This window comes from Microtus pennsylvanicus, chromosome 3, assembly GCF_037038515.1.
Source record: "Microtus pennsylvanicus isolate mMicPen1 chromosome 3, mMicPen1.hap1, whole genome shotgun sequence".
In the NCBI taxonomy this organism is placed as follows: Eukaryota; Metazoa; Chordata; class Mammalia; order Rodentia; family Cricetidae; genus Microtus; species Microtus pennsylvanicus.
Genome location: NC_134581.1, coordinates 123690723 through 123718167, shown reverse-complemented (window position 1 = coordinate 123718167; position 27445 = coordinate 123690723). Strand labels below are relative to the sequence as shown.

Here is a 27445-nt window from a genome sequence, read left to right as displayed (position 1 = left end):
CTTCTTGGTACCCCTCACCTGAGGACTTTAGCAGCCCTTGAAGATTACGACACACATATAATTATGTGAATAGTCTCTATGAATGTGTTTGCAGACCATGCACTCTCTGTCACAATGTCACAGGGTGATCAAACAAGGGACACAGATGGTGGTGGCTGCTCCCAAACAAGTGGTCATACCAATAAAGCAGGTGGCCACTCAGGTTTGGTCCAAAGGCCGTGTAGTTGCTGACCCCTTATACAGAGCCATTGCTCCATCATGGGTTTAAATTCTGTTATTCCATTATACATACAAGCTAGAAATTTTCAACTAAGAATAACTTCACGTTAATCAGTACTTTAGTGGCACTGAAGCACAACCTGTACAAGGAAAAGTTCAAAGACAAATTATGCTTTGATTTGTAGCTTTCAAAAAAAAAAAAAATCAACCCAAGCAGCTGGATCTGTTTTCAAAGAAGTGAGTAGTTACGGAGGAAGCAGATTTTGCCCTGGTTCCCACTGCATTATTTATTACTTCATCCTCACTGCTCCATGGCTTCCAATCATGACTTCACTGCATCACCCTGCAGAGACCGGGAGCAGGGAGCACTGTGTGACAAGGGACACAGGGACAAAGCAATGACTAGAGGGAGTCCTGCTTGGCAGCCTCAGGAGCTGGAACCTCACAAGACATGCCACCATCTCGTTACCTAACTACAGAGAGGGAAGAGGGACACCTAGGCAGTCCTGAGTGGACTCTGAGAGCCCACTAGTGCCCAGCACTGTGCGAGCTGACTCACCTCTCCTCGTGGCTGTCCTGGCTCTGGACGTGGAAAGCCGTGTGCTGCTCGAAGTAGTATTCCTCCAAATTGAGCAGCAGCAAGGAGAACCTGAACGGGAAAAGAAGACAGCTTCGTGTTGCTTCTGGTCTACAGAGGTGTTTAACATGCCTGCTCCACACCCTAGGCGGCCCTCTGGGAAGCCCACACTTGTCTCTCCCGTGCCCCAAATGGAATCCTTCCCAACACAGATGCACTGTCCGCACACACACAACAGTATCAAACTGTGGGAAATTAAGTTTATGACAGCCTTGCTCTCCTCCCCATGGGAATGCTCATGTCAGTGTCCCCTGATGGTGCACGCCAGGCTTCTGCCCCTACCCTGCCATAACCCTGAGACCCACACTGACTTCAGTTCTTGTGACTCCCACAAGCCAATGAGCTCTAGAGACAGGTGCACAGATGGCTACACCCAACCTAATGTTTAAGACCATGCATGTTCAATAAGTAAAACAAATACATTGAGTTGTATAGTCCCTTCAGTTTGAATTGCTTTGTGCTTTAAAAGCACAATGGCAGAAATACGGTGGTGAGGAGACGTGGGTAAAGGGGATTGCTGCTCAAGCCTGACGGCCTGAATATCCCTGGAACCCTGGAGGAAGGAAAGGACTGACTCCCGCACAGACCCCCACGCGTGCACCATGGAAAGTGCATGTCCACAGCCACTCCACAACTGTTCCCAAGAGTGGGTCCACAGTGTGTACTGGTCAGGCGTGGATCTAAGTTACACACGTAAATCTGCTGGCACTTGGGTGGCACTGTGCATGCCACAGGAAAGCCCACTGTGCGGGATGAACACCCAGACCACCCTCAGAGTAAGTCTGACACCACTAGACAACCGGCTGAACAAACTAGCCCTTGGGATCTGAAATAAGGAAGAGATTGAGAAAACAGGCACACAAACAAGGAAGATTATAGTCTGGTGACGTCACAGCTGCAAACACCATCCCCCCCCTCACCCCCAAGCCCCACTTAAGCAGAGTCTGAAGAGTGCTGCAGGGGCGGAAAGAGCAAAGCCTGCCCTTGTCCATCGTGACAGCCACGCTCCTCAAAGGCAGGCTCATCAGAGATAGAATTAACAAAATCATGTAAATCTTTGCAAGACAGGAGGGCATGCCAATGGCCCTGGGAAAACTTCCTTCCTTCTCTGCTAAAGTCCCTGAGACACAAAGCAGACAGCTGTGTGGAAAAGTGAATGACAGAAGGTGCTAGATTGGAGAGTCGCTCAACAACAGTCTGCTGAGTCCTCTTGGCTTCTGAGTACAGTCAGAAGCCCTCACAATGAAGGGCTTCAAGAGAGGAAGAGAAATTGACCTCTAGTTTCTGTGGTTGGTTAAGGCAGAGGTTCTCTGGGTTCTGTGGGACAGTTGGGGAAGTTCATGGCTCACTTCAGCGGAGAAGGGGGGCAGGAGCAGGAGGTCAGGTACCTTACTCCTGAGACCTTTTCAGCTCTTTAGTTCAAAGCACTCCGCAGGCCAGGACCATACTCTGGAGGACTCTTTCAGACTCAACAGTCACTTACATTAGAGGCCACCTAACTCCATGAATATCAATCTCCCCATGTTAACTCTGTTCACACATAAAAAAGTTAAAAACAACGAAACAAACATTTCATCCTCTCGCCAAGTGAAGGGGACTAAACTCTGCTTCATTTTCTACTTTCCAATCAGATTCGGGAGCAGGGCAGGACTTCACTGTAATTCATGCTGGAGATGGTGGCAACTTCCTCCTTCTGCGGTCTCTGAACCTTCTGTCCCGCCAGCACTCACACCAGCTAGTACGCGCATGCTCCTTCAGCAACTCTGACTTCCCAGGTCACTAGACAACCGCAACCCTGCACACGAGCTTGCCTAGCATTTTTATGCCAGCAGACACCTGTGTCCGCTTTGTCTTCACACAGCTCGTGAAATTCTTTCTCTTCTAGACGAAGGCCATTGTCACGAGGGGAATACACAAAAAGCGTCACTTTCTCAAGTCCATGTGGTCCTGCTAGCAGCTACATATGTCCTCATTTCAAACACAACTTCAGAAATTTTGTTTTGTTCTCTTAACCTACAGCGTTTTTCAAAGCTTCCGCTCAAGGGAGGCTCCAATTTTCTTGAAGCCAGTTATAGCTTCTGGACTCAGATCTGGAGAACAACGTGGAGAAACACTGCTAAACAACCATCTGTGTTTGCTTGCCCTGCCTTCTGCAACTGCGCAGGAAAGGCAATTTGGACAAGACATCTAAATTATATTTTTAATGGTAGTATTACTTCTTGCGTGAAAATGTTTTCCAGAACAGTCCAGTAATAATGACTATATTTTTTTTTACTTGAAAGCTTTGAAACTGCTTTCTTTAAAAATCTTGGCTTTCGGTAAGGCTGCAGCCTCAATCCCTTCGGCTCTTTCTGAGTTTCTTTACTGAACTTGGATCATGAATGTCTCTTTAATGTTCAGAATCAAGTAAACGTCCCAAGCTCTCTGCATTAGGATAAATGAAAACTTTAAGAAGGGAAGTGGGGAGCTGTAATTAGCTCAACTACACTTCTCTGTTGGCATTTGTCACTGCTGCCACTTCCTGTTTTCTACACCAGGTACGCACCTGTCACTTTTTCCCCTGTCCCTTAGGGGGACCTGCAATGAAAGAATGCAAGTGTGTTATCTCTGTTCCTCTTTCCACAAGGTCCTCACTGTGTGGGCCCCACCTACTCTGGTCCTGAATTCCACAAACCAATAGGAATTTTTGCATCTTCTTGGCATTTACAACTCTCTAGCAGGCTGACACTTCTGCATAAATCTGCAGCTCTCAGCAATGGATTTTGAAATCAAGCCCCACCTAAACACATTAAGGCTTGTAGTAGTTCGCTTCCTTTGCTATGATAAATACCATGACCAATACCAGCTTAGGGAGGAAAGTCCTTACTTCTGCTTTTTTTCCCAAGGGTAGCCTAAAACCATCAGAAAACACAAATATTTATATTACAGTTCTTAACTGTAGCAAAATTGCAGTTATGAAGTAGCAATGAAATTAATTTCATGGTTGGAGGACATAGCATGAGGAACTGTATTAAAAGGCCACAGAGTTAGGAAGGTTGAGGACCCCTGCTATAGAGACACCAAGGTAGAAACTCAAGGCAGTAACCTGGAGGCAGGACCTGAAGAACCCTCTGGCAGGAACTGCTTACTGGCTTGCCTCCCTGTTTATGTAAAACTACCCAGAACCACCTGCTCAGGAGAGCGCCTCCCACAAAGTGTAGGACCCCCTCCATCAATTAGAAATCAAAAAAATGCCCTAACAGACAGCTCACAGACCCATCTGAGGGAGGCAGTTCGTCACCTGAGGTCTCCTCTTCCCAGGTGTCTAGTTAGTATCAAGTTAGCCATAGTCTACAAATTTGCATAGAAATATCTGAGAGATAAAGAGTCTGTCTAGTTCCTGTACCCATTGGCTCATGTACATTACTGGTCCTTAACCTCTGCATATTTACGAAATTTCACTATTTCAGCCGACTTTTGTAGCCAGTCCCTGCCACAGCATGTCTAAGGCTCCAACACTAAGCCCAGCTTAAGAAACAATACTCTCTTCTCAGTGGGTGAGATCATTACTTATGGACCCAGCTCAGCCACCAAAACCCTTTCTGTTGGCACTACCTATAAAGCCTGGGGCTTCTAATTCCAAGTCTCCACGCTCTACAGTGATGAAGGCAGAAACATGACTGATGCTCTTAATAGACCTTCTGCTCCCTCACTCCATCACTCATCAAGAGTCACAGCCCAATGGGTGGGTGAGCAGCTCAGTGGTGAGGTGCTGACCCAGCACATTCAGCCCTTGATGGAATCTGCAGTCAACACACAAAGCCATGGCCCAGGGAGCCGTGGGGAGCCGAGAGAGGCAAAGGAGTCTTTGGAAAGAAGCAGCAAAAGGACAGAAGAAAGCAGGGAGGCATCGCTGACATCCTCTTGAGTTCTCTGCCTTGCATGTGTACACAATCATCTGGGAGGCTGTGAAAACAAGCTTCTAATGTGGACCCAGGACGAGCTCCAGGCATGCTCATGCTGATGACCCACGGGGTGCAGTCAGACTAAGATTTCAGGATCATAAAAACTAGGCTTCCTTCTGTCACGCCAGAATCATCTTAAACTTCAAGAACTTACCAGTAAGTGCTACCCAGCCGTTCACATGCCTTGTACTGAAAACAAGATGAGTAAGTCACCGTGGACAAAGGCTGAACTTGGCCCAAGAACTCAGTGCTAGGGCTAGTTTGCACTCAGTCATGGTGTTAGTTTTGTCTTGTGACTTGCAGTTTCGCAGATGTCAGTCTATCCTGGCAGGAAGGCAGCAGCAGCTAAAGTCAATTTCTCAGGACACAGAGAGAGCAGCCCGTCTTAACAGGCTCCTTCCTTTTCCCTTGTCCACCGCATTGTAGCCATTACATTCTGATGTTTCTTGTCCTCTGTTAATCTTCTCTGGAAATGTCTTCAGACACACTTAGAGGTGTCACAGGTGCTTCCCAATGCAACCAAGGTGACAAAATTAGCCATCACACGTGACCAAGCTATGCGATCTTGTCAAATCATTTACTTAGTTACTTAAGTTCAACTACAAGATGCAGTGGAAATATTGAATAGACGACCTTGGAAAACAGACCAAAAAAAAAAAATCTGAGTGTAAAGAAATCAACAGGGCTACCTAGTGGCAGCAACCACCACAGAGAGGAGACCTCCTTAGCTTCCAGAGAGGACATTCTGCTTATCAACAACAATTCAGTAGCAGCAGTACTGGCTGGTTGTAGATGAAAAGGTGGTACCCTGTGAAGTTGCCCGGAATCTGGCTACAGAGATTTGCATTTAAGGTCATCAATCCTGGTTGTCCACAGCTCCCAAATGATGCCAGGGAACATGGTCATGTCTCCTAACTCTGGACAGGGATACCACAAATCCTGCCAGATCTTACAGATTTTGTTAGTTCCCTGTCAAGCCAGTGGGGGAGGACAACCTTAATCACAAATTCTGGGCTGCCCACAAGTAAGGAGCAGAACCTACTGTGTTTTGCCAACTGCTCATTCTACAAGCGTCAAGTTTCTCCCTATCTCAAGTGGCAAAACTGGGTAGCTGAGGGCTGTCCAAAGAACCGGACACACCTGCGACCAACCATTTCTCTACTAGTGGTATCCTTACTTACAGCAAGTTTTGGCCTATCCTCTGGTCATCTGCCTTTGTTTAGAGTCTTCTAATGCTACAGGAATGATACATCCAGCAAGACTATTCTCAAAGCCAAGGGCAGAATAAGGATACATTTAGACATGCCAAACAAAGACAGTTTACTATCATCAGACGCCACTCAGAGGAACTTTTACAGATTATTGAGAAAGAAAATTTCCATAAGGAAGACAAGACATGCAAGAAGGAAAACTCAAAGGCTTTAGCAAACATGCACATAAAACCACACAATTATTAACCAGGCAATCATAATGCCGAATGTGTATATTTAACCGGACAACAGCAGACTATAATTAAGTATGAGACAGCAGGAATAATTATTCCAGGGCCTGCACACTGATAGAGAGGAAGGTAAAGTGAATGATTAGCTTCGGATAGTAAATTAAATGTTAGAATTTCAAGCATAAGCACCAAAGCAAAGATAAAATTAGGATACAGAGCCCTATCCTCTGCACGAACATTGAAGACAGCATTAAGGACTTCACTTAATCCAAAGGAAAAGGGGTTGGGGGAGGAGAGGAAGTCACAGGATGCAGTAAGATAGCAGAAATAAATCTGTAATAATAATAAGCAATCTGTTTCTTAAGACTAAGAGTCAAAAGAACTACTGAAAAATTCAACAAGAAAAGACCAGCAAACAAGAAAGACAGTGTAGCATTTGCTGCCAAGCCTGACACCCCAAGTTTGAGATCTTAGGCCCACATGATGGAAGCAGAGCTGACTCCTGCAACCTCCACAGACAGGCCCGCACACATACACACATGCATAAAAATAAACGCATAAAATGTATTGTTTTTAAGACTAAAGTTAGATAATATACCATTTCATAAGAAACACACAAAACATAAGGTTATAGAAAAAATAATGGAGAATTTTGTATAATGAAAATCACCTGATATAACTGTTTGAATATCAGACAAAAAAAATTACTAGAAACAGTGAGGTTATTACATGTTCCTAAAAGATTCACTTCAGGAAAAAGATAGCAATTCAAAGTTTCTCATAAAACTCAAATTAACAGTAAGTAACAGGACTGGGTCGAACATTCCTCTACCATCTGCAAGTCCCTCACTATATTAAATCCCCAGTATCCCCAGTGCTGAGGAAAAATGGAATAAGTAAATAATAATAATAATTGAAAAAATAATTTTCAAAATCTTTCTGAGTTAAAAATGTTAGGACAATTTCTAAATATCTGATATTAAAATTGGGACCACAGCGGTATTTAGAAGTCAGGCCAATGACAGAACTCAGAGGTACCAAGCACGAGGCTCTGTGTTGGATCACCAGTACATCAATAACAAGAAAGGGAAGTGGCACTGCATCATGGTTAACATGGTATGATGCATGCTTGTACCAGGGCACTTAGGAGGTGCGGGCAAAGGGTCAGGTGTTCAGGACCAGCCTCAACAGAAATACCTTTTACCAAGGTAGAGGCATAAGGATTTAGAAATATAATAAAGAATATGAAGACGCGAATGAAAATAATAAAACTATATTTTATATTTATAGTACTGGGAGGGAATTCCGTGAGTACTGAAAATTCGCCCAAATTTCCAATTGCTTTAAATACCCAGGACCCCAAAAGGTAGGAGTAAGACAAAAACTGCATTAACATGACACAAGGAAATGACCAGGTCTCAGGCTACAGCCACAGTTAAATATTCTGTTGCTAGAACAAAACAAGTCACACCCACACCCTAGACCAAAACATTCTATAGGCAAACCACTCCCTGGGTGGAATCCAATGTTATCTCCATAAAGGAACTGGACCCTTGGCAGAAACAACCTACTTCTCTATTCCTAAAATATAAGGTCTGAATATTAGCCACACCTATTGACAACAGCCTTGAGAAAACTCTCTCCTCTGAATCTAGGTGGGACCTTGGTTTGAGGTAAAAACACAATAACCTTGGAAGAAAAGACGTGAAGTCCAATTCTCGGACCTCTGGTCAAGGTGGAAATAGGCTCACATCGTCGGGCCTCCACAGTCAAGAATTCAAGTCTAGCCTAGACTACACGTATTTTATACTCTCATAAAATAAAAATGGAAGGATGGGGTGGTGGGGAAGTCAGGGAGGGAAAGAAACTACAATTAAGAACTGAATCCTTAAGGACCCACTCCTATTGATATCATACTTAAGATGTTACAATTGATGCAAATCATACAGCTAAAGAACTCAAATTCGATCTATGGATAGAGTCTTGTTTTGGAATGCGTTAATTTGAAACAATAATGGAATAAGGAGACAGGCTACTAAGCATTTTTGATGAAGCCAATATAAATTCTAAGTTAACCAAAATATTTGCAACACTTATTTTCTCTCTAGCTGATTTCTATGTGAAAAACGGAGTCCATCTTTTAAAGGTACAATTTCTTGTGATCCATTAGAGTCCTACTGACTGAGTGCTGATTCTGCACTCTATCTCCTTTTCCAATCCCTGACATAACCTACAAAAGGGAAACAAAAGACTAGCACGCTCCACACTAGAAATGGAAGATTATACAATAACACTTAGTATTTTGAAAAACTATTTTTAATAGATGCTAACTCTATTGATAAACAAATATGTTAAGTAAAAAATTTAATACCAGCATAACCAAGGAATTACACATTCACGGACTCTCTAAAGTCAAGCGTAAGTCTCTGGAATGCCTGGAAAACCATTAATGTAACATATAGGCATACAACAGAAAACTAAGCGTCACTGACAAGTTAGCCTGACTTGACAGCCTACGAACAGCGGCTGTTCCTTCTCTCACACCACAGAAAGCAAACGACAGCTTTCGCTGTGAAGAAATGGGTCTCAGCTTCTACATAAGTAAGACAAAAATACTTGTGAAGACAACATTTAAATAGAAGTCTTCATAAATAGAATAACAAGCGGCGGTTCGTAGAATATCCTCATTTGCTTGACCGCTTCTGCCACACTCAACTATTTCAAAGAATGTGTGTTAACTTGTCTCTTTACCTTTTGATTGGCCTTCATCAACATCTAATCATGATATTTTTAAATATCTAGTAAGATGAATAGGGCCCCTGACATGATCGTAGGAATACAAAAGCACTTCATCTGATCAGATAGAACCAATCATTTATTTGCTTTTGGTCCTGAAAACTGCTAAAGCAGTTTTTTTTTTTTTCCATGAACTTCAGCAAACAGCACCAGTGTGTGGTTATTCAAATCAAAAGTCTCAGCTCTGGGCTATGTGGTTTAGCAAGTAGCAAGCAGTACAGGATTCCAGTTAAAGTTGAATTTTAAATAAACAATAGATTTAGTCTGTCCTAAGTTTTTAGTATAAACATATCCCCAAATCTACATGGGACATATGCCAAAAATGACCTGAAATTAGTGTTTAGCTGAGTGCCTCACATTGTACCTAACAATCCCGGCTGGGCTTCTTTCTCCAGCCCTCTTAAATGCCAGATGCACGACCACTAGCAGTCACCTCGGTCCCACTGACCATCCAGAATACATTTGCTGCATTCTTTCTTGTCCTCACTGATCGAAACCGCTGGCACGGAATCTCTCAAACAAGCTCTGCTTGGAGCTGAATCAGCAATCAGAGACACATACACCCTAACTTCAGTTTCTCTTTCTCTGGGGTCATTGTTTGGGAACGGTAGAAATCTAAAGTCCCTAACTCAGTATGATGGAGCCAGGGAGTGCACAGAGGGAGGCCCCTGGTTATCTCTAAAGCTGGCCTCAAGCTCCTCTGAGATAACTGGAACCAATGGCCTTTAGCATCTTGCTCATTTGTCCTTAATGTTGCCAGTGATAGATAAGCCACAAAACACGTGTGCAGAAATGTTAAATTTGGGTCTCGGCAAGGTTGCTTTACCAAGCTGGTCTTTTGGATGATTTGTAAAGAATCTCATTGATTTAAGTTCAAATCTCACAGTCGGAGATGCTCCCCTAAAATAGATATCTATGAATAACACCGAAGATTGCAAAGTCATTAGGCAGAGAAAAAAAAAACTTGGGGTGATCAGGAAGTAGAATTCAACTGTCCATGCTGATTGTGGGGAGCAGTTGATGCTGATAACTGACAAATGCTTGGGCTAGGGGAACTCTCATCCTGGAGGACCGCGGGCTTAACATGTAAACAAAACAGCCTAGGCTGGAAATAACAAGGGCAGCAGGTTCCCCTAACAGGGTAGGTCGATCAAAGTGAGAGTGAGAATCTAAAATTTAGATAAAAACAGAACAAAACCCCTCCCCCGGTTTTCTTGTTCACCACCGAGGTCACAGGATTGTTACAAATGACTAGTAATGAAGTCTAGAGCATGCCAACAGTTCAAGCCTTTAAAAGGTTCCCGTGAAGACTCATCGACGCAATACAGAGAGCGCCAACAAGTCTTAACAAGTCCTTGGTGCCAGACAAAGAAATCCCACGTAAACTCAGGTGGGAAATGCACTTTCGGAACGCACCCCCTGACCAGTCCGACATGACAGATGAAAAGAGGGGTGTCCGGGTGAGGGAAGCCGGCGGGTGGAGTTAACAGCTACAGGTGAAGACTGGGCAAATCCACCCAGAATTAAAAGCTGCACCTGCGTCTCCAGGTATAAACCAGCTTTGCTGGCTCCGAGCGACAATGTTGACAGCCCGACCGCAGCTCCCACCAACAAACCCCGTGCTTGCAAAAATAAATAAATAAAAACCCCAAACGGTGTAGCCCGCATTCCTGGTGGAAGCACAGCCGGATTAGCCGCCGGCGTGTGGGTCGCCAAACCGCCCTGGGAAGGACACACGAGGCGGAAGTGCGGTTTCCTAGCCGGGGACGGGATCTGAGGGAGGCCGTAGCTCTTCCCCAAGTCCTTCCTGGGCAGCGGGTGACGGCGACCGGGCCGCCGCACGCGCTTCTCCCACGGCCTCCCGCGCAGGCCGGCTGCGGGCCCGGGGCGCTCGCCCCCACGAGGCGCGTCCCCAGGTCTCCGGGCCCACTCGCGGCTCCGGGCCCCGGGAGGCGGCTGCGGCCTGCGGGCGAGCGCCTGCTGCGGCCCGGCCTCCCCCGCTGCCGGCCTCCCGGCCCCGCTCACCTCTCCTTGGAGGAGTAGAGCTGCAGCTGCTGCTCGCGCTGCCTCTTCCGGGTGAACGCCATGGAGGCCCGGGCGCGCAGGCCGCCGAGCGTCCGAGCAGGTCCCGAGCGGCGCCGCCGGGCGGCCGAGAACCCCACGCTGCCAGCACCCCCAGGGCCCCGCGGCGTCCCGACCGCGCTCAGCGCAGCATCCTGGCGTGGGGACTCGGGCGACGCGGTGACTCAGGCCCGGAGGAGGGGCGCGCGCTGACCTGGGGCCGCGGGAGCCGCGTCCTACCCTGTCCCGACCAACCTCTGCAGACCGCACACGTGAGAGCCTGCCCGGAGCACCCCCACCCCGCCCCCAGGGGTGGGAGCGGGCCGGCTCGTTAGTCATGCCCTGCTGTTATAAATTCAGTGATGGGAGGCGGCAAAGGTTCTTCACCTGGTCCCAACCCTGATTTAGGAAAAAGGAACACCGGGCACAAGTCCCAGACCACCTAAGATAGGCAGCGGTCGACTGCCGTTCAGCAGCAGAGACGAAGTGAGTATTTGGAATTAGGGACAGTGTGGTAGTCACTAAGCGTCATGGCATTATTGCGATCTGCTGAATCCAGAGTTCCCACAAAGTGTGTTCCTGAGGAGTTAAAGCAGTCTGCAGCACCGAAGAGAGAGATGTGGGAGAAGGACTGGGTAGTGGTTGTTATTGACTCAGAGCAATTTGCAGGCGGCAAGATAAATGAGTAGGTGAAGCCACAAATGGTGGTTGTGAGTTTGACCCAGGAGGGACACACAACCATCATTCTTCAAAGCAGTCAGGCAAGGCATTGGTCAATAGTGGATAGGCAGAGGTTAAGGTTTGAAACAAAAGATATGACAGGGAGGTGGGATCAGTATCATCAAAAAGGGGTGATATTAGTGATGTAAGGATCATTGAGGAGCTCTGAACCACTTCTGCTGTGTCTATACCTAGGCACGGAGAGTGGGCTGTATACCTTCTGTATTCTGAGCGTGCCTGATGGGCAGCTGTAATAGTGCCTTAGTAAAGTTTACCAGTGACCCCTGTCTTCCATCTGGAGTGCTGTGGGTCTTACAAATGTTCCTCATTGTGCATAAAAGACAGAGTACCTTCCTGAATGGCATTACATCTCTTACAGGTCCAATAAGAGTAGCCTCCATAAGTTTCTGGCCAGTGTCCACAGTAATCTCTAGTTTGGTTGTCGAGGACAGAATAAGGGGCAGGTGTTTTAGAACGACTTAGGTGTAGAAGAGAGGGGGAAGAAAAATGAAACATTTTCTATCAACCCTAAATCAGTTTCTCAGACCTTCAGAACTTTCATTTACATAACCCATCCTTAGATCCTCAGACTTAATCTTCCGCATCCTCAGACAACACTTTCATAGACCTTCAGAACTTAGTTACCCTCAGTGTTTTCCGCCTTCAGAACTTTGGTTTATATCACATTTTCTTATACCTTCAAAACTTACCTAAGCGTTCACATCCTCAGACAACACCGTTTAGACCTTCAGAACTCATCCTGGGGCTTACTTTAAGCACTCACGTTCTTATGACACTCTCCTGGACTCTTAAACAGTAGAAATTATCCTACATGAATAGAGAAAACAGGCATAGGTAGTAAGCCCCAGTGAAGGGGCATGGATGAAGGAGTTACAGGTAACTGAACCAGCCTTTGTCAGCCTGAACAGAGATTTCCTGACCTTATTAGGACAGGCTGATGGAGGTGAGGGTCTCTTGGACAATAAACATCCCTATGGAAGAGCTTATGCCAGACGGGTATAGCTAAGGATAGGGAAGAAAGCAAGTTTAGATATCAGGGAATGTTGGATCACTTGTGAAGTGCTCATCATTGAAAACTGAAAATGCAAATTTTAGCCATTTGTACTATACTGAGGCCAGAGTGAGGCTTTAATGACATTGGAGTCTGTGGAAGAGGAGGGGAGGGGTCACAGAGTGAACTCCACTGGAGGGAGTTTCTGTAAGCTCCAAGTGGGAGCTGAGAGACAGGGGACAAGGTTGCAGAGGCCCACATGTGCTTAAGAAAGCTGTGGGGGCTTAGCAGGCAGCTCCTAGAGGGAGAGAGACCAGAAAACAGGGAGGGTTCCTGGAGACAGAGGCTGCTTGTTCATTTCCTGGCTGCCCAGACGTGATATAATCACACAGAAATTGTATTATTACAACACTGCTTGGCCTATTAGCACACACTTCTTATTGGCTAACTTTATGTATTAAATTGCCCATTTCTATTAATCTGTGTATTGCCACTTGGTTGTGGCCTACCAGTAAGGTTCCATTTGGTGTCCAGCGTCTGTTTCCTTCAGCAGCTACATGGCTTCTTGACTCCGCCTACTCTCTCCTCTATCTGCTAAGAATTCCCACCTTGCCCTATTCTGCACTGCAATAGGCCCAAAGCGGCTTCTTTATTAACTGATGGTATTCACAGCATACAGAGGGGAATCCCACATCAGGTTCCAAGAGAGGGAGAGGAGCAAGTGAGCTTCTTCATAAAGTAAATATCTTAATAGGCAGTTGGCCCTGTGGTGAAACCCTGAAGGAGTTTCTCCAGAGGCCAGAAAGAGGGCATTTACCAAGTAGATGAGGAGAGATGGGTGCTTAGAGCGGGTGGAGGGGAATTTGGAACCACACATGATGGGTAGCAGAATCAAATAATCTGTACACATCTTAAGAGTCAAGTCAGCAACTTGATTCCTTCTGAAATGTTAAGGGTGAAGGGAACTGCCGCTGGGTTGGTCAGCCAGAGATCCCAAAGCAAGTGATAGGTTCTGGGGGTTTTTACAAACATCATGGAAGGTGAGGTGGTAAGATTGGGTAACATATTGGATGCCCAATTTGTTTTTGTAGAGCAAGGTCTTACATGTGATAGTGGAGTCCTCTGCTTTAATTTTGTGTACTCAGCCCAGTCTGATAAAAGAAGAAATGTGTCAGATTGTGGGTTTTGAAGGAGAGGGGAACATCTGGCAAGCCTGGGGTCAAGTGGATGGGGGAACAGAAGAAATAGAGCCTTCCACTTTGGCTAGGAGGTCCCTTCCCAGCAACGGGATGGATCAGGTTGGTATCATTAGGAAGGAGCAAGAGTTTGGACCCCAGAACTCCATCAGGGATGAAGAAGCAGGCCTGGTGTCCAGTAGGAAGGGGCTGAATCGCCCTGATACTGTGATAACTACGTGAGGCTCCTGTCAGAGATGGAGGTGCCCGGGCTCCCTCAGTCATCCATGATAGTCCAAGGAGGTTGGATGTAGGGCGATCTAGGCTTGATATCTTCATGCCCACAAGGGACATGGGGACAATCAATACCCCAGTGTCCTCCTTGATGACACTTTAGACATGATCCAAGTGGTTTACAAGGGCCCAGTGATGCTTCTGACCACATTTGTAACAAGAACTTGTAGGTCCTTGGCCTTTGGGAGGGTAGGGAGCCTTAGGTTTTGCTCTGGATAGTGGAAAGGCCTTAGCCATCACCAGGCATTTTGTTTTGGGTTTTTCATACCTCCCATGGTTCACCTTAAAGGTCACAGTTATGACTTCTGCCTGTGGAGTCAGGGGTCCTTTAGCTGGTTTGGGCTGGGAAGGGGGAGGTAAAGAGGGTCTCAGGGTGGAGCAGGAGTGAGTAGTGGAAGGACTAGGGGCTGCTAGTGTACTGAAAGTGGGCGCTAGTGAACCAACTTGAGTGAAAGGGAAGTTGGAGGGGCCAGAGGAGCTGTGGGTTTTGTTCCCTTGGGGGAAGGTTGATTAACTGGGTCAGAAGTAGTGGAAGGACCTTCTTGTTCAATCTTCATAGCTAGAAAGAGTTGAGCAGGAGAACATGAGGTACAGAGAGAAGGCTTGGAGCAGAGCAAAGAGAAAACTTGGATATAGAAAAACCTCTTCCCATTCCCCTGATCGCTTATAGTATTTGTAAAGGTCCTGAATAATATTGGGACCTAGGGTGCCATTAAGCAGACATTTGGATTGATTAAGGGGTATTTAGGCCAAATTTTATTGCAAAAGCAAATAAGTTTTGGGCCTTTGAGTATGAGTGTCAGGTGGATAGGTTGGAGGTTTTCTTAGAGGCATCCCAAGGGGGAATGAGAAGGGATGGACGACACCTTTCCCGTGGATGAGCAAGGTCACTGCACCCTGTAGTCATGGACATCCACAGAACTCAGATGTGGAGGCCCAAAAGTGTGAACCTATTTCCACCTTGTCTGATGGCCAGAGAGTTTTGAGGTTGCTAAAAATGGTTAACAATAACCAGGGCTACCCATCTTGACTCTGGACGTGGTTACTTGGTTGTTTTGACATTAAGATGGTATATATGGAAAGATCCACCCCACACTGACAGATGGTCAGGATATGCAAGCACACTTCTGCTCCTTCCTTTGTAACTATGTACTTACCTGGGGAGTGGCTGCTTTCAGGATACTTGGTCTAGTCTGGCTTCACTGCAAAAAACAACAGAATGCTAATGATTTGATGTCTCAAAGTGCTGAAGCAATTAACTGGGTTGTCCTTTGTATCATGTTAAAGAAGTCTTTTGTTGTCTTCTCCCCCCCCCTTTGTATTGGGTATAAAAGTGTGTGGAAAATTAAACGTAGGCAATTTTAGTATTCACTGGAACTCCTTCCCGATGCTACCTTATGTTTTCTGTTTTATTATTTTATTTGCGTCTTCATATTCTTTACTGATTTTCCTGATCCCCATGTCCTTAACCTGGCAAGAGGTGTTTTTGTCAAAGCTCATCCCCGACAAATGGTACCACAATGTGGGGCAACAGGTGAACCCTGAAATGCACAGAAGTGTGGACAGGTATACAGGAGAGAACATGAGAGACCTCGCATGAAGAAAACTACACTGCAGGTATAGAGGTGAGCAATGAGCACTCAAATAAATAATAGATAATAAAAAGAAAAGAGAAAGGCAAAAAAATTGGGAGTAAAACTGTAAATATTTGTAAACATTTACAAACAAGGAAATCTTATTCAACTGTACAATTGCCTGAATATATTAGATATATTTTGATAGCTGGAGGAGCTGGAATGGAGCAGAAACAAAGGCAGAGATTTTTAGAGTTTGTAAATATTATATTCCCACTCCTGTGGTGGTGGCCATATCCACCGCTACCTTTGGGCCACTCCGGGACTTGGAGAGGCCAAAGTATGACCTTGTCTTTGCCCCTGATTAGCTGTAGTGCTGTGGTCATCCGGTCACAGCCACTTCTGCTGCTGAGTCAGTGGGAAGAGAGAAGAGAGCTCAGGGTGCATAGCCCAGAAATGGCCTAGGTTACCGCTGAGACTGTGGCAGTTTATGCACACGCACCGTGGCCAGCTGAGTCTCAACTGTGTGGTGGAGCCAGGAAAGGCAGAAGACAGGAAAGTTTGAAGGGCTATACCTCCCACAGTCAGCACCTGTAGCTGGTCAATGCAAATATCTTGAGGCTAATTGGTCCATGAGCTGAGGAGCCTATATGGATAAATCTATGGCTTTTAACAGAGGAGAGGATTCAGGAATCATCCTAATTTTAAAATAAAAAAACAGAGGTAATAAAGAAATTGGCATGGCTATACCCACCTAAGCTTGTGGACACAGAAGTCTCAGAGCCATTGCAAGGGCAGGCACCTGAGAACCTCACCTAAATTTGCTGGTGTATGGCAAGACCATTGAACATAGCCTATACCCTGCCCAAACACAGCAGGCAATGAGGTGTTGACAGAGGATTTTGTCCCGCCCGGACCCGCAGCCATTCAGTCCCAAAGAAATATACAGAGGCCTACATTAATTATAAACTGATTGGCCTATTATCTCAGGCTTCTTAGCTAATTCTTACATCTTATATTAGCCCATAATTCTTGTCTATGTTAGCCATATGACTTTGTACCTTTTATCAGTGAGACAGTCTTATCTTGCTTCCTCTGTGGATGACAAATGCAAACTGAGTCTTTCCTCTTCTCCAATTCTCTTTTTCTTGTCGCCCCACCTTTACTTCCTGCCTGGTCGCCTACAACCTTTTATGGCAAGACAGTCCACTCTTATGGCTACACTTTCCGGTTAGCCAGTTAAGGTAGTAAATCCTTATTTTGAGGCACTAGCTTGCTTTGCACAGAAGAGCAAGATGGAATCTAGAAGATATTTTGACAGAGAACATGCTATAATCAATGTCCCTTATACTAAGAAACAGACTGATTATTTCAAAATAATGATTTTTGGATAATTGCTTTTGCTCAATGTGAAGACCAGATTGATAATTTTTCTCACCTGATCTGTTGCTGCAATTTGTACCCCTGCATTCCTTTATTTTCCCTAACGTAGTGGCTGGGGATCCCTTAGAGGAGGTTATGTTGATTTTTGCAGATGGTTCTTCCAAAGGAAGAGCTGCCTATCTTGTTAATGGAGAAGGACATGTAGTGCAAACCTCAGCTCAAATAGTTGAGCTGTTAGCTGTTCCTATAGTGTTTCAGCTTTTTGCAATTAAGGCATTTAATCAATATATTGACAGCCAATATATTTTTAATGCTCTTCAAGTCCTAGAAGTTTAAGAAAACAATTAAGATTAACAAGAGAATCTGCTTGTCAAATTGTTAAGCAATGTGATATAGACCCATAGTATTTACCTGTACCTTATCTGGGAGTAAATCTCTGAGGACTACTTACTAATCACTTATGGCAAATGGATATTACTCACATGGCAGAATTAGGCAAATTAGATATGTACATGTGACAATTGATACATAGTTAGGATTCTTGATGGCCACTGTGCAAACTGGAAGAGCCACTAAGCATGTAATAACTCATTGCTTAAAATGTTTCTCATATATGGGAATCCAAAAAATCATAAAGATGGAAATGGGTTCAGATATGTTAGTAAAACATTTCAGCAATTTTATTCCAGTGGAAATTTGAACATAAGACAGGTATTCCTAACCATTCTCAAGAACAAGGAATTATGAAGTGTGCCCATGGCTCCTTGAAAATACCACTTTAAAAGACAAAAACAGGAGAATTATATACTCAAATGCCACATAATGCTTTGAGCCATGCGCTTTTATTCTAAATTTCTCGAATATGTATGTCCATGAGCAATCTGCTGTGGACAGATTCTAGCATGATGGCACCAAGGTGACCTTTGCTGAAGCAAGGTGGAGAGAACCTTGCACTGGATTATGAAGAGGACCCAACACTATATTAACTTGGGTCGAGGACATGTTTGTGCTTTTTTCACAGGAAGAAAATAAATCTTGATGTGATGACTGCATATACAGCAGAGGGATGCCAGCTCTGATGACATTGCAGCCAATGATGACTCAGTTTATAAAAAAAAGCGGGAAGGTGATTCTGAACCTGCATTCCTGACTTCCTCATACCGCCATGCCACAGGCCAAGAAGGGTGATGGTGATTCCCAGCCTCTTGATGAACTTGCAGTGCAAACTTCCAGACCTAGTGACTCTCCTATTTACTTTAAAGCCAGACCAGAAACACACTGAACATTTGACTGTTTTGTACTTTGGGACACAGAACTCAAAATGCCAATGAGGTATTCAATCTACTGTTGAAATGTTGAAAGTACCTGAGAATTAAGACCTCAGTTTTCTCCTCTGAGAATAAAAGTGACTGAAGCCCCTCTTCAAATATAAGGAGGATAGCCTACAGGTTTTTGCTGCTGCTCAAAGACTGGGACAGTTGCTTAAAAGCAGCAATGCAGTTGGACTCTCACCCATCTGAGAAACCATTTCTTCTCATTTGATTAGAATGGATTTAAGAGAATTGTGATTTGATGAATTGTGTGTTTATTGTTAATTTCCATGCTAGAATTATGGTATTGACCTGTTCTTGTTTCTTACTGTTTTAGTTTACTATATGATACTATTGATTAGAAAAAGATTAGAATTTGTCTAAGAGAAGTTTGACATTTCCAATGAATTCTTGGATTTGACATGTTTGATAAGACAAATTTAGATTTTGATACAGCTGAGAACTGTTAAACTAGACCAATTCAAAAGGAGAAGATCCTCTTCTCCTTTAATTGGAAGATACTGTAGCCTTATGGGAGTATATGCATATGGGAGTATAAGTATATAGAAGTATGTATGGCACATTATTATCTGCTTGCTTACCATTATCTAATTGCCAAATGAACTCTCTTGCCATAAACTTGGCTCAGAGACACAGAGCCCAGAGGTACTTCCTCCCTTAACTCTTTGCTTACAGAAGTTGGCAGTCAGAGATGGATTTGATCCTCCCCAATCGAAGACAGGGGCATGCGTGATTGGAATGCATGTACTGAAGATGGGTAAATCTGGAAAATGGGATACTGTTCACCTAAGGCAGATGTGATCATCTGTCCTGTTGCAGAAGCACAGGCTTTATTTAAATTAATTAAAAGGGAGGAATTGTGGAGGCCTGAAAATGTGAGCCTATTTCCACCTTGTTTGATGGTCAGAGAGTTTGGAGGTTGCTAAAAATTATTGACAACAACCAGGACTACCCATCCTGACTCAGGTGGGGTTACTTGGTTGTTTTGACTTTAAGATGGCACATAAGGAAAGATCCACCCCACACTCACAGGTGGTCAGGATATGCAAGCACACTTCTGCTCCTCCTTGTGTAACTATGTGCTTACCTGGGGAGTGGCTGCTTTCAGGATACTTGGTCTAGTCTGGCTTCACTGCACAAACAACAGAATGCTAATGGCTTGATGTCTCAAAGTGCTGAAGCAATTACCTGTTTGTGTTGTCCTTTGTATCATGTTAAAGAAGTCTTTTGTTGTCTTCTCCCCACTTTTGTATTGGGTATAAAATTGTATGGACAATTTTAGTATTCCCTGGAACGCTTTCCTGATACTATCTTGTGTTTTCTGTTTTGTTATTTTACTCATGTCTTCATATTCTTTCCTGATTTTCCTAATCCCCAGGCCCTTACCCTGGAAAGAGGTGTTTTTGTTGAGGTTGGTCCCTGACACTAAGGGAGGACCAAATGAGGACTAAGCTAGGGGAGGTTTCCCCAGCAAAAGCGTCACGGTCCTGCTCTGTTCCCTCCTCTTCTGACTTCTCCAGCAAAGCTCTAACAACTTGGTGCTGCTAGGAGAAGGCTCCGCCAGCAAAAGTCCAGCTTGCTCTGGTGAAAGGAGGTCTCACCCAAACCTCCAAGAGATTTACTGGGAAGGAGGAATCCAGGAGAGTGTCCACCTCTACCAGGGTGGAAGAAGAACCACCAACTGAGCAGGCTCAGGGTTTATATAGGGCTTCTTAGGGGCAGAGTTTTCTCAGGGAGAAGAGGGATTGCTAAGTTTTTCCCTGCTCAGCTTTTTGGCTCTAGTTTGGGGGCCAGGTAATATTTCTTTCATTGACTCTGATTCCAGGGACAAAGTGTGTATCTTTGGCACTGGTTTCAGAGTCAAGATGCATTTCTTTGGGTCTGGGCTCAGGGCTAAAGCATTTCTTTCACTAGCTCAGGTCTCTAGAACCTGGGTGGGTACCGTTTCACCAGCTCTGGTTTCAGAACAAGTGTGAGTTTCTTTGGCTGGCCCTTTTACCCTACAGACTTGAAATAACAATGTTTGGAATTTTCAGCCCTAAATTTCAGTTAATGAAATAATTGATGGCATTTTTAAAAAAAATAACAGCATTAATGAAGGACAACCCAAGTGCCAAGCAGCTCGCCCATTTTTTTAGTGTTGCAGTCTATGGTTCTTAGTGATATTCACAGAGAGGTGCAACCATGACCACAATGCTAAGATATTTTCATAGACTCCAAAAGAAACCTTTTAGCAATCACTACTCCTAGCTGCCTTGGCACAAACCTTTGCCTGGAAAACACTACTTAACTTTCTCTATGAATTTGCCTAGTCTGGACATTTCAAAAAGAAATTGGGCCATACAATATGTGGTCTCTTTGTCTGATTTCTTTCATGTAGCATAATGCTTTCAAGGTTCATGAACTGTAGCATAAGCCAGCATTGCGTTTCTTTTTCTCACTGAAGAGTATTCCATTATATTCCATACTTCATTTCCATTAATATATTCAGCAAATGCTAGGCCTGTCAGAGTTTCCACCTCTGGGCTATTAAGGACAATGCAGTTATAAGCATTCATGTACTCGTTTTTGTACTCATGTGCTTTTGTTTCTGTTGAGTGAAGCTGAAATCAAGGAGTGGAGTCGCTAGACTGTCTAATAACAACACCATTTCTAAACTTTGCAAAACCACCACACTGCTTTCAAAGTAGCTGCACCATTCCACTCCCAAGAACAGTGAAGAAAGGCTCTGACCTTCAACGATACTTATTATCTTTTGTATAAATCTGTCCTACCAAGTATGACTGGTATTTCGTGGGGGTTATGATTTCTCAATAACCCTGAGAATAAGCGGCAGATCGCTTACCTTTGAGGGACTCTAGGATAACAAGCCTGCAAATTGTGTGCGTGTTGAAACACACCTTCCATTGTCTTAAGGACCAGATACTGCAGGGCTAAGTTAAAAAACAAGAACAAAAAAAGACCCAAAGGGAATGGAGGTGGAAGTAGCAGTGCACCTCGGCTGTCTTTAGCAGGTGTCAGGATGTGAGCAGAAGCTGAGGGTAATACATGAAAAGGCCCCAGCGCCCTGTGTTGGTACGTCTCTTCCTTGTATTCCAGTGCTGCACAGATCCTGTGACGGGAGACACTGGCTTCATGGGGCCTTGGGAAAATGTCATGGTGTGCATATTTGCACAGTGACATAAGATTATGAGAATTGCTGAGGTACCATGTGAGAAATTTCTTCTTTTTTTTAAAATATTTATTTATTTATTATGTATACAATATTCTGTTTGTGTATATGCCTGCAGGCCAGAAGAGGGCACCAGACCTCATTACAGATGGTTGTGAGCCACCATGTGGTTGCTGGGAATTGAACTCAGGACCTTTGGAAGAGCAGGCAATGCTGTTAACCACTGAGCCATCTCTCCAGCCTCATGTGAGAAATTTCTGTGAGACTTCTCCCAGGAGCAGATGCTATGAAGTCAGAGGAGAGAGATTAACTTGGCTAAAAGAAGGTAAGGAAAAGATAGACCAGATATAACGTTCCTTTTCAATTAAACATTGAAGAAAGGTGTGGTCCCAGGGAGCTTGAGAACAACAGACAATCTTCTAGACTTAATAGCCAGGTTCCTGTGAGTCTCCTTAAATAGGTCTTGACCTTGGCTTACAAGATTTGTGGACTTCCAGCACGTACCCTCTGCACATGAAAAGACTTAAACCCTGGCACCATTTCTAACTGTTCCCTCAGCTGACCCGAGCCCCTTTTAGCGCCCGTTCAATGTTGTCAAGAGAACTTGCTGAAAAGACTCATGGGGCTCGGGAGAGCTGTTAGCTAAGTTTCTGCCACATAGGCGTGGAGATCTGAGTCTGTCTCCTAGCACCCGTGTGAGATAAAACAAGCCTGGCAGATGGTGTACCCCACCACTGGGGGTCCAAGACAGCGGATCCTCAGCACTACCTGGCCAGCCGCTCTAGTCAGTCAGGGAGTGGTGTGGTCAGGGAGACACTGTCCCAAAAAAGGGGAGGGAGGTGGATAGCGATAGAGAGGCTCCCCCTTCCCTCCCGACATTGGCTCTTGGCCTCCGTACATATGCCCACTGCTCAGGAACACACAAATATGAACACACACCCATACCTATACCACACAAACTCACCAACAAATAAGTCACTTGGTCCCATTGGGATGCATGTGTATCTCCTGCTGCTCAGACGTGTCTTTTACAAGGGCCTACAACTCATTCTTCTGGTGTGCTCCTCCCGAGTGGGAAGACAGAATTCTAGCTTTTAGAGCAGACACAGCTGCCTGGACCATGTTTCTATGGACTAACCCTTTGTAGTTTCTCACTGTCCCAATGCTCTTGAGCCCCTGATTGTTCCCTTTCTGAGTCTTCCTTGTCCCTTGACTCCGCCTTTCCACAAATCAAAGTTCAGTTCATCTTCTGCACCTATTGCTACAGCGCATTTCTGATTAAAAGCAGTCCATCCTACTTTAAGCTTTTCTAGAACAAGCAGAAAGGAGAAATGTTTTCAAAGGGCTTTCTTCAACTCTATCCCAGAGGAGAGACGTTTTGATGTGTTGGTTTGTGAGGAGCTAGAGGTTTTAAGAGAACCGAGGACGGCGCTCCCATCTTCCTCCCACCCAATCTCTACCTAACTGCTTTTCCTTTCTTGGGTTCCATCTTTGTTTATATTTGTTTATATTTTTAAAAATATTTGTTATATTTTTTAATCCTATCAAAGGCTCACTTCCTTCTTCCCAGCAAGTGAGACTCTGGAACCATGTTCTCTTCTGTCATGCTCTTAGTCCGTCTGTCTCCCCCTCATTGGCGGGCTATATCCATCTGAGCAGCAATGTATTGTTTCATTTTATTGAAAATAGATTATTTTGCCACACAATATATCCTGATTATAGTTTCTCCTTCCTCTACTTTTCTGAGTTTTTCCCCACTGCCTCTCCCTTTCTGATCCACTTCCTTTCTGTCTATTGTTATGGGCTTCTAAGGGATAACAACCAAATATGACAAAATGAAATATATGAGGCCAGAACTATCGTATCAAAGTTGGACACGGCAACCCAACAAGAGGAAAAGGAGCCCAAATAGCAGTCACAGGAGTCAGGGACCCTCCCATTCTCTCACTCAGGAGTCCCATGAAAATACTGAGCTGATGGCTGTACCACATACACAGAGGACCTGGTGCAGACTTCTGTAGGCCCCATGCTTGCTGCTTCAGTCTCTGTGAGCTCACGTGCCGGTGTCTTGTTTAGTTGATTCAGAGGGCCTTGTTCTCTTCTGGTATCTTATAACCCCTCAGGCTCTTATAATCTTTCCACCTCCCTGAGCTCTGAGGGGGAGGGTAATGTATTTTTAAGATTAAGACAAACTTTCCCTTACCTTGCGTTCACTCACACCACCTCCTTCCTGGCATATCTGCCTGTGCACGCTGTTTCCATTTTTTTCTCATCTGTTCAGTCCATTTCAATTGAACTTCAGTTCCTACCTCTCCTCCACAAGGCTTCCTTGTCAAACCTTCACATTCATTGGCCACTTTTAGCTTCATCTTTTCTGAGCTCTCAACAGAGCCCAGAGTAACTGAAACAGCTTTCCGCAGAGTTCCTGTCTGGAGTACTTGACCCCATTACTCCAGGGGCCTTTGCCTGCCCCACCCCCATGCTTGATTTCATAGCCATGATTCTCTGAGCCCTCTGACTAGTAGTTTAACCAGTTCTCTAACAGGAACTGAAGGGCTATTGAAGACGGAAATTTCTGCTAGCCTTAAGCTGTTTGTTCTGGCTCAGGGTAAATGTCTGAAAAGATTTGGGTAAGTCTATTTAAGAGTTAGGGTGTGTGCACGCTGGTTAAGAAATTAAACATTTCCAAAGGCTTGGTCCCCGCTGTTGGCAATGCTGGGAGGTGGTAGAACCTTCAGGCTATGGGTTCCAGACAGTGGGATGCCTTTGCAGAGCACTGGTATTCTGGCCCTTCTTCCAACAGTTGGGTGCCTTTCCACAAGACTGCAAAGCAAGGAAACCGAAACCCTAAGGAAAAGGAGTTCTTTTTCCCCTCAGGTTGATCTTCTCTTGATAGATCAAGTATAGAGATATACTTTGATAGAGAAAGTATAAAACCTACCCTGAATCACCACAGCTTTAGAATGGCTCTTCTAGTTATAGAAGTTCATTGAGGTGTATAGATTTTGGGTCTGGTTAATTTCAGTATGTGATTTTTTTTTAATTTCCCTGTTTTTTAATAATGGAATTTGAAAAACTTGCATTCATAGCTAGTATTGCTTCTAAAGTTTTAATTTCACTCACCATCTCCCCTTCCTCTGTTGCTCCCTCTTGAGCTGGTGGGGGGAGATGTCCTGCTATGTTACCCAGGCTAGCCTCAAATCATGAGCTCAAGTGATCCTCACAACCTCAACTCCCCAACTCCCAACGCCCACACCCATTTCTGTGTATATATCCAACTGCTAAAAAGGCACAGACAGGCTATCAACCAGTGGTTCTCCACCTGTAGGTCACAACTCTCGGGGCGACCAACCCTTTCACAGGGGTCACATATGATAACTACATTACGATTCATAACTGTAGCAAAATTACAATTATGAAGTAGCAATAAAAATAATTTTATGGTGGGGGGTTCACCACAACATGAGGAACTGTGTTAAAGGGTCTCAGTGCCTGTCAAAGGTTAGCACAAATTAGATTGGAAAATAAGAGGGAAATTAAATAAAACAGTCTAGGGCTGGAAAGACGATCAAGTAAGTGGTTAAGAGCAGTTACTACTCTTACAGAGGACCTGGGTTTGATCCCCAGTACTCATGTGGTAGCTCATAACTGTCTGTAACTTCAATTTCAGGGATGTAATACCCTCTTCTAGTCTCTACCAGCACCAGGCACACACGTGGTACACAGACATACATGAAAGCTAAACATCTATAAAATAAAATTAAAATGAACGGATGGATGAATGAATGTTTTTAAGGTATATGGTGCATTTTCCCAAATATAGACATTTAGCATCAGCTAGGTAGCTCAGCCCTTGCAATGTAAACCCAAAGACCCAATGTAGATTTTCTGTGGAATGACCCAAATAATCACACAGAAACTATATTAATTACAACACTGCTTGGCCAATAGCTTAGGCATATTTCTGGCTAACTCTTAAATCCTAAATTAACACTATTCTATTAATCTGTGAATCATTATGAGAGTGTGGCCTACCGGTAAGGTTCTGGCTGGCGTCTGGCATATTTCTTCTCTGGCAGCTACACGGTGTCTACTTGACTCCACCTACTTTCTCTCTATATCCCCTTTCGGATTTCCCACTTGACTTTACTAATATATTGGCCTAAACTGCTTCCTTAATAACCAATGGTAATAAAACATATTCATAGCATACAGAGAGGAATTCCACATCAGTTCCTCCTCTTCTTCCTCCTTTTTTTTCTTTTCTGTGACCCATTGGGTTTAGTTATGGTTATTTACAGGAGCATGGAGAACTTAACCAGTGGCTATACTGCTAAAGAAAATGTGCCTCCCTCCCCCAGCAACCACTGACACTGTAATATAGTCTACATTCTGGGGGCTAAACATTCAATATGTGGCTTTTGGGGTACATGTAAGATCTAGTTGTAACAGCAATAATAATAAATCAATCATGAGTTCAACAGAGGTGGTTCTAAGGAACTACCAGGAAATAATCATTCACTTCAAGGACTAACCCTCTGAATGCAGTGTAAATCTGTTGAAAACTTCTTGGTGATAAAAAATTTTCTGTTTGACTTACCAGATCTATCTAGTTGCTTTAGGGTCCTAGGTTATTAATATTTCTGTGTGGTAAGTGTGATGGTACTTTGAGCTATGTAACAAATAAAGCTTGCTGGGGGATCAGAGTGCAGAGCAAGCCGCTAGTTAACCATAGAGGCCAGGCAGTGGTGGCACACACCTTTAATCCCAGCACTTGAGAGGCAGAGGCAGACGGATCTCTGTGAGTTCAAGGCCACCCTGGCTACACAAGATCAATGCTGAAACAAATCCAGGTGGTAGTAGCTCACACCTTTGATCCCAGCACTAGGGAGTGATGAACTATGCGACCAAATAAAGCCTCCTCTCCTTAACTCGCTTTGGTCAGGCTTTTTGTCACAGGAAGCCAATACACCGAGGGGCAGGAGAAACTGACTTGGTGGGGAAAGCTCTTGGTGCCTGGTCAGCCTGCGGCCACAGACGGTTTAAATTAAACTCACAGTCTCACCGGCCAACCTATCACTGGCTCCTGCTGCTCCTTAGCAACCTCGTGGCTCCTTGGCAAATGCTTAAGGTCGCTTTCTGAGATCGTTGTGTTATTTCCAGTCATCAGAAGAAGCTTACTCAGGCTTTAATTTAGTAACAGGCACAGTTCTATTCAGTAAGTGGCAGGGACGTTATTTGATCCAAGACTGCCTGACCCTTCAAGGTCTATTTTTTTTTTTTTTTACCGTTTGCCAAAAGTGAGGAGGAGCAGAATTTATTGGTTGGAGTAGAACACTCAGGTGCCTCCTGGAGGGACAATGCTCTCCCTTTGTCTGTGCACGCAAGAGAAGCTAACATGACCTGTGGGTGCGCATCTGTCCTCAACAGTCCTGTCTCACAATTCTCATTTCAAACATCTTGAAGCAGTGGCCCCAAAGAAAGAAAGAAGACGCAGTGCGGGCTCTAATCTGTAGCATCAGTCTTAGCTTTTCTTTTTCTTGAGCTTCTTTTAGTAGCCATTTAGGATAGTTTTGCATTTGCAAATCCATTTTTAAAATTTTGTTGAGTGTATGGATGTTTTATCTGCAGATGACTGGTACCCACAGAACCAGAAGAGGGTATTGGATCCTCTGGCGCTGGAGTT

The 27445-nt window shown here is 44.5% G+C and overlaps 1 protein-coding gene across 1 annotated transcript in view; it reads right to left on the bottom strand.

Moving 5' to 3' along the window:
• Nsmaf (neutral sphingomyelinase activation associated factor) overlaps positions 1-11282 on the bottom strand; it is a 53278-nt gene extending 41996 nt beyond the window's left edge. Inside the window, exons 1-2 of the mRNA XM_075967020.1 lie at positions 11063-11282; positions 779-868 (exon numbers count right to left, since the gene is read on the bottom strand). Coding sequence (XP_075823135.1) covers positions 779-868; positions 11063-11124 — 152 coding nt within the window. The 5' untranslated portion in view covers positions 11125-11282. The remainder of the gene's footprint in view (positions 1-778; positions 869-11062) is intronic.
• Between the last annotated feature and the right edge of the window lie 16163 nt (positions 11283-27445).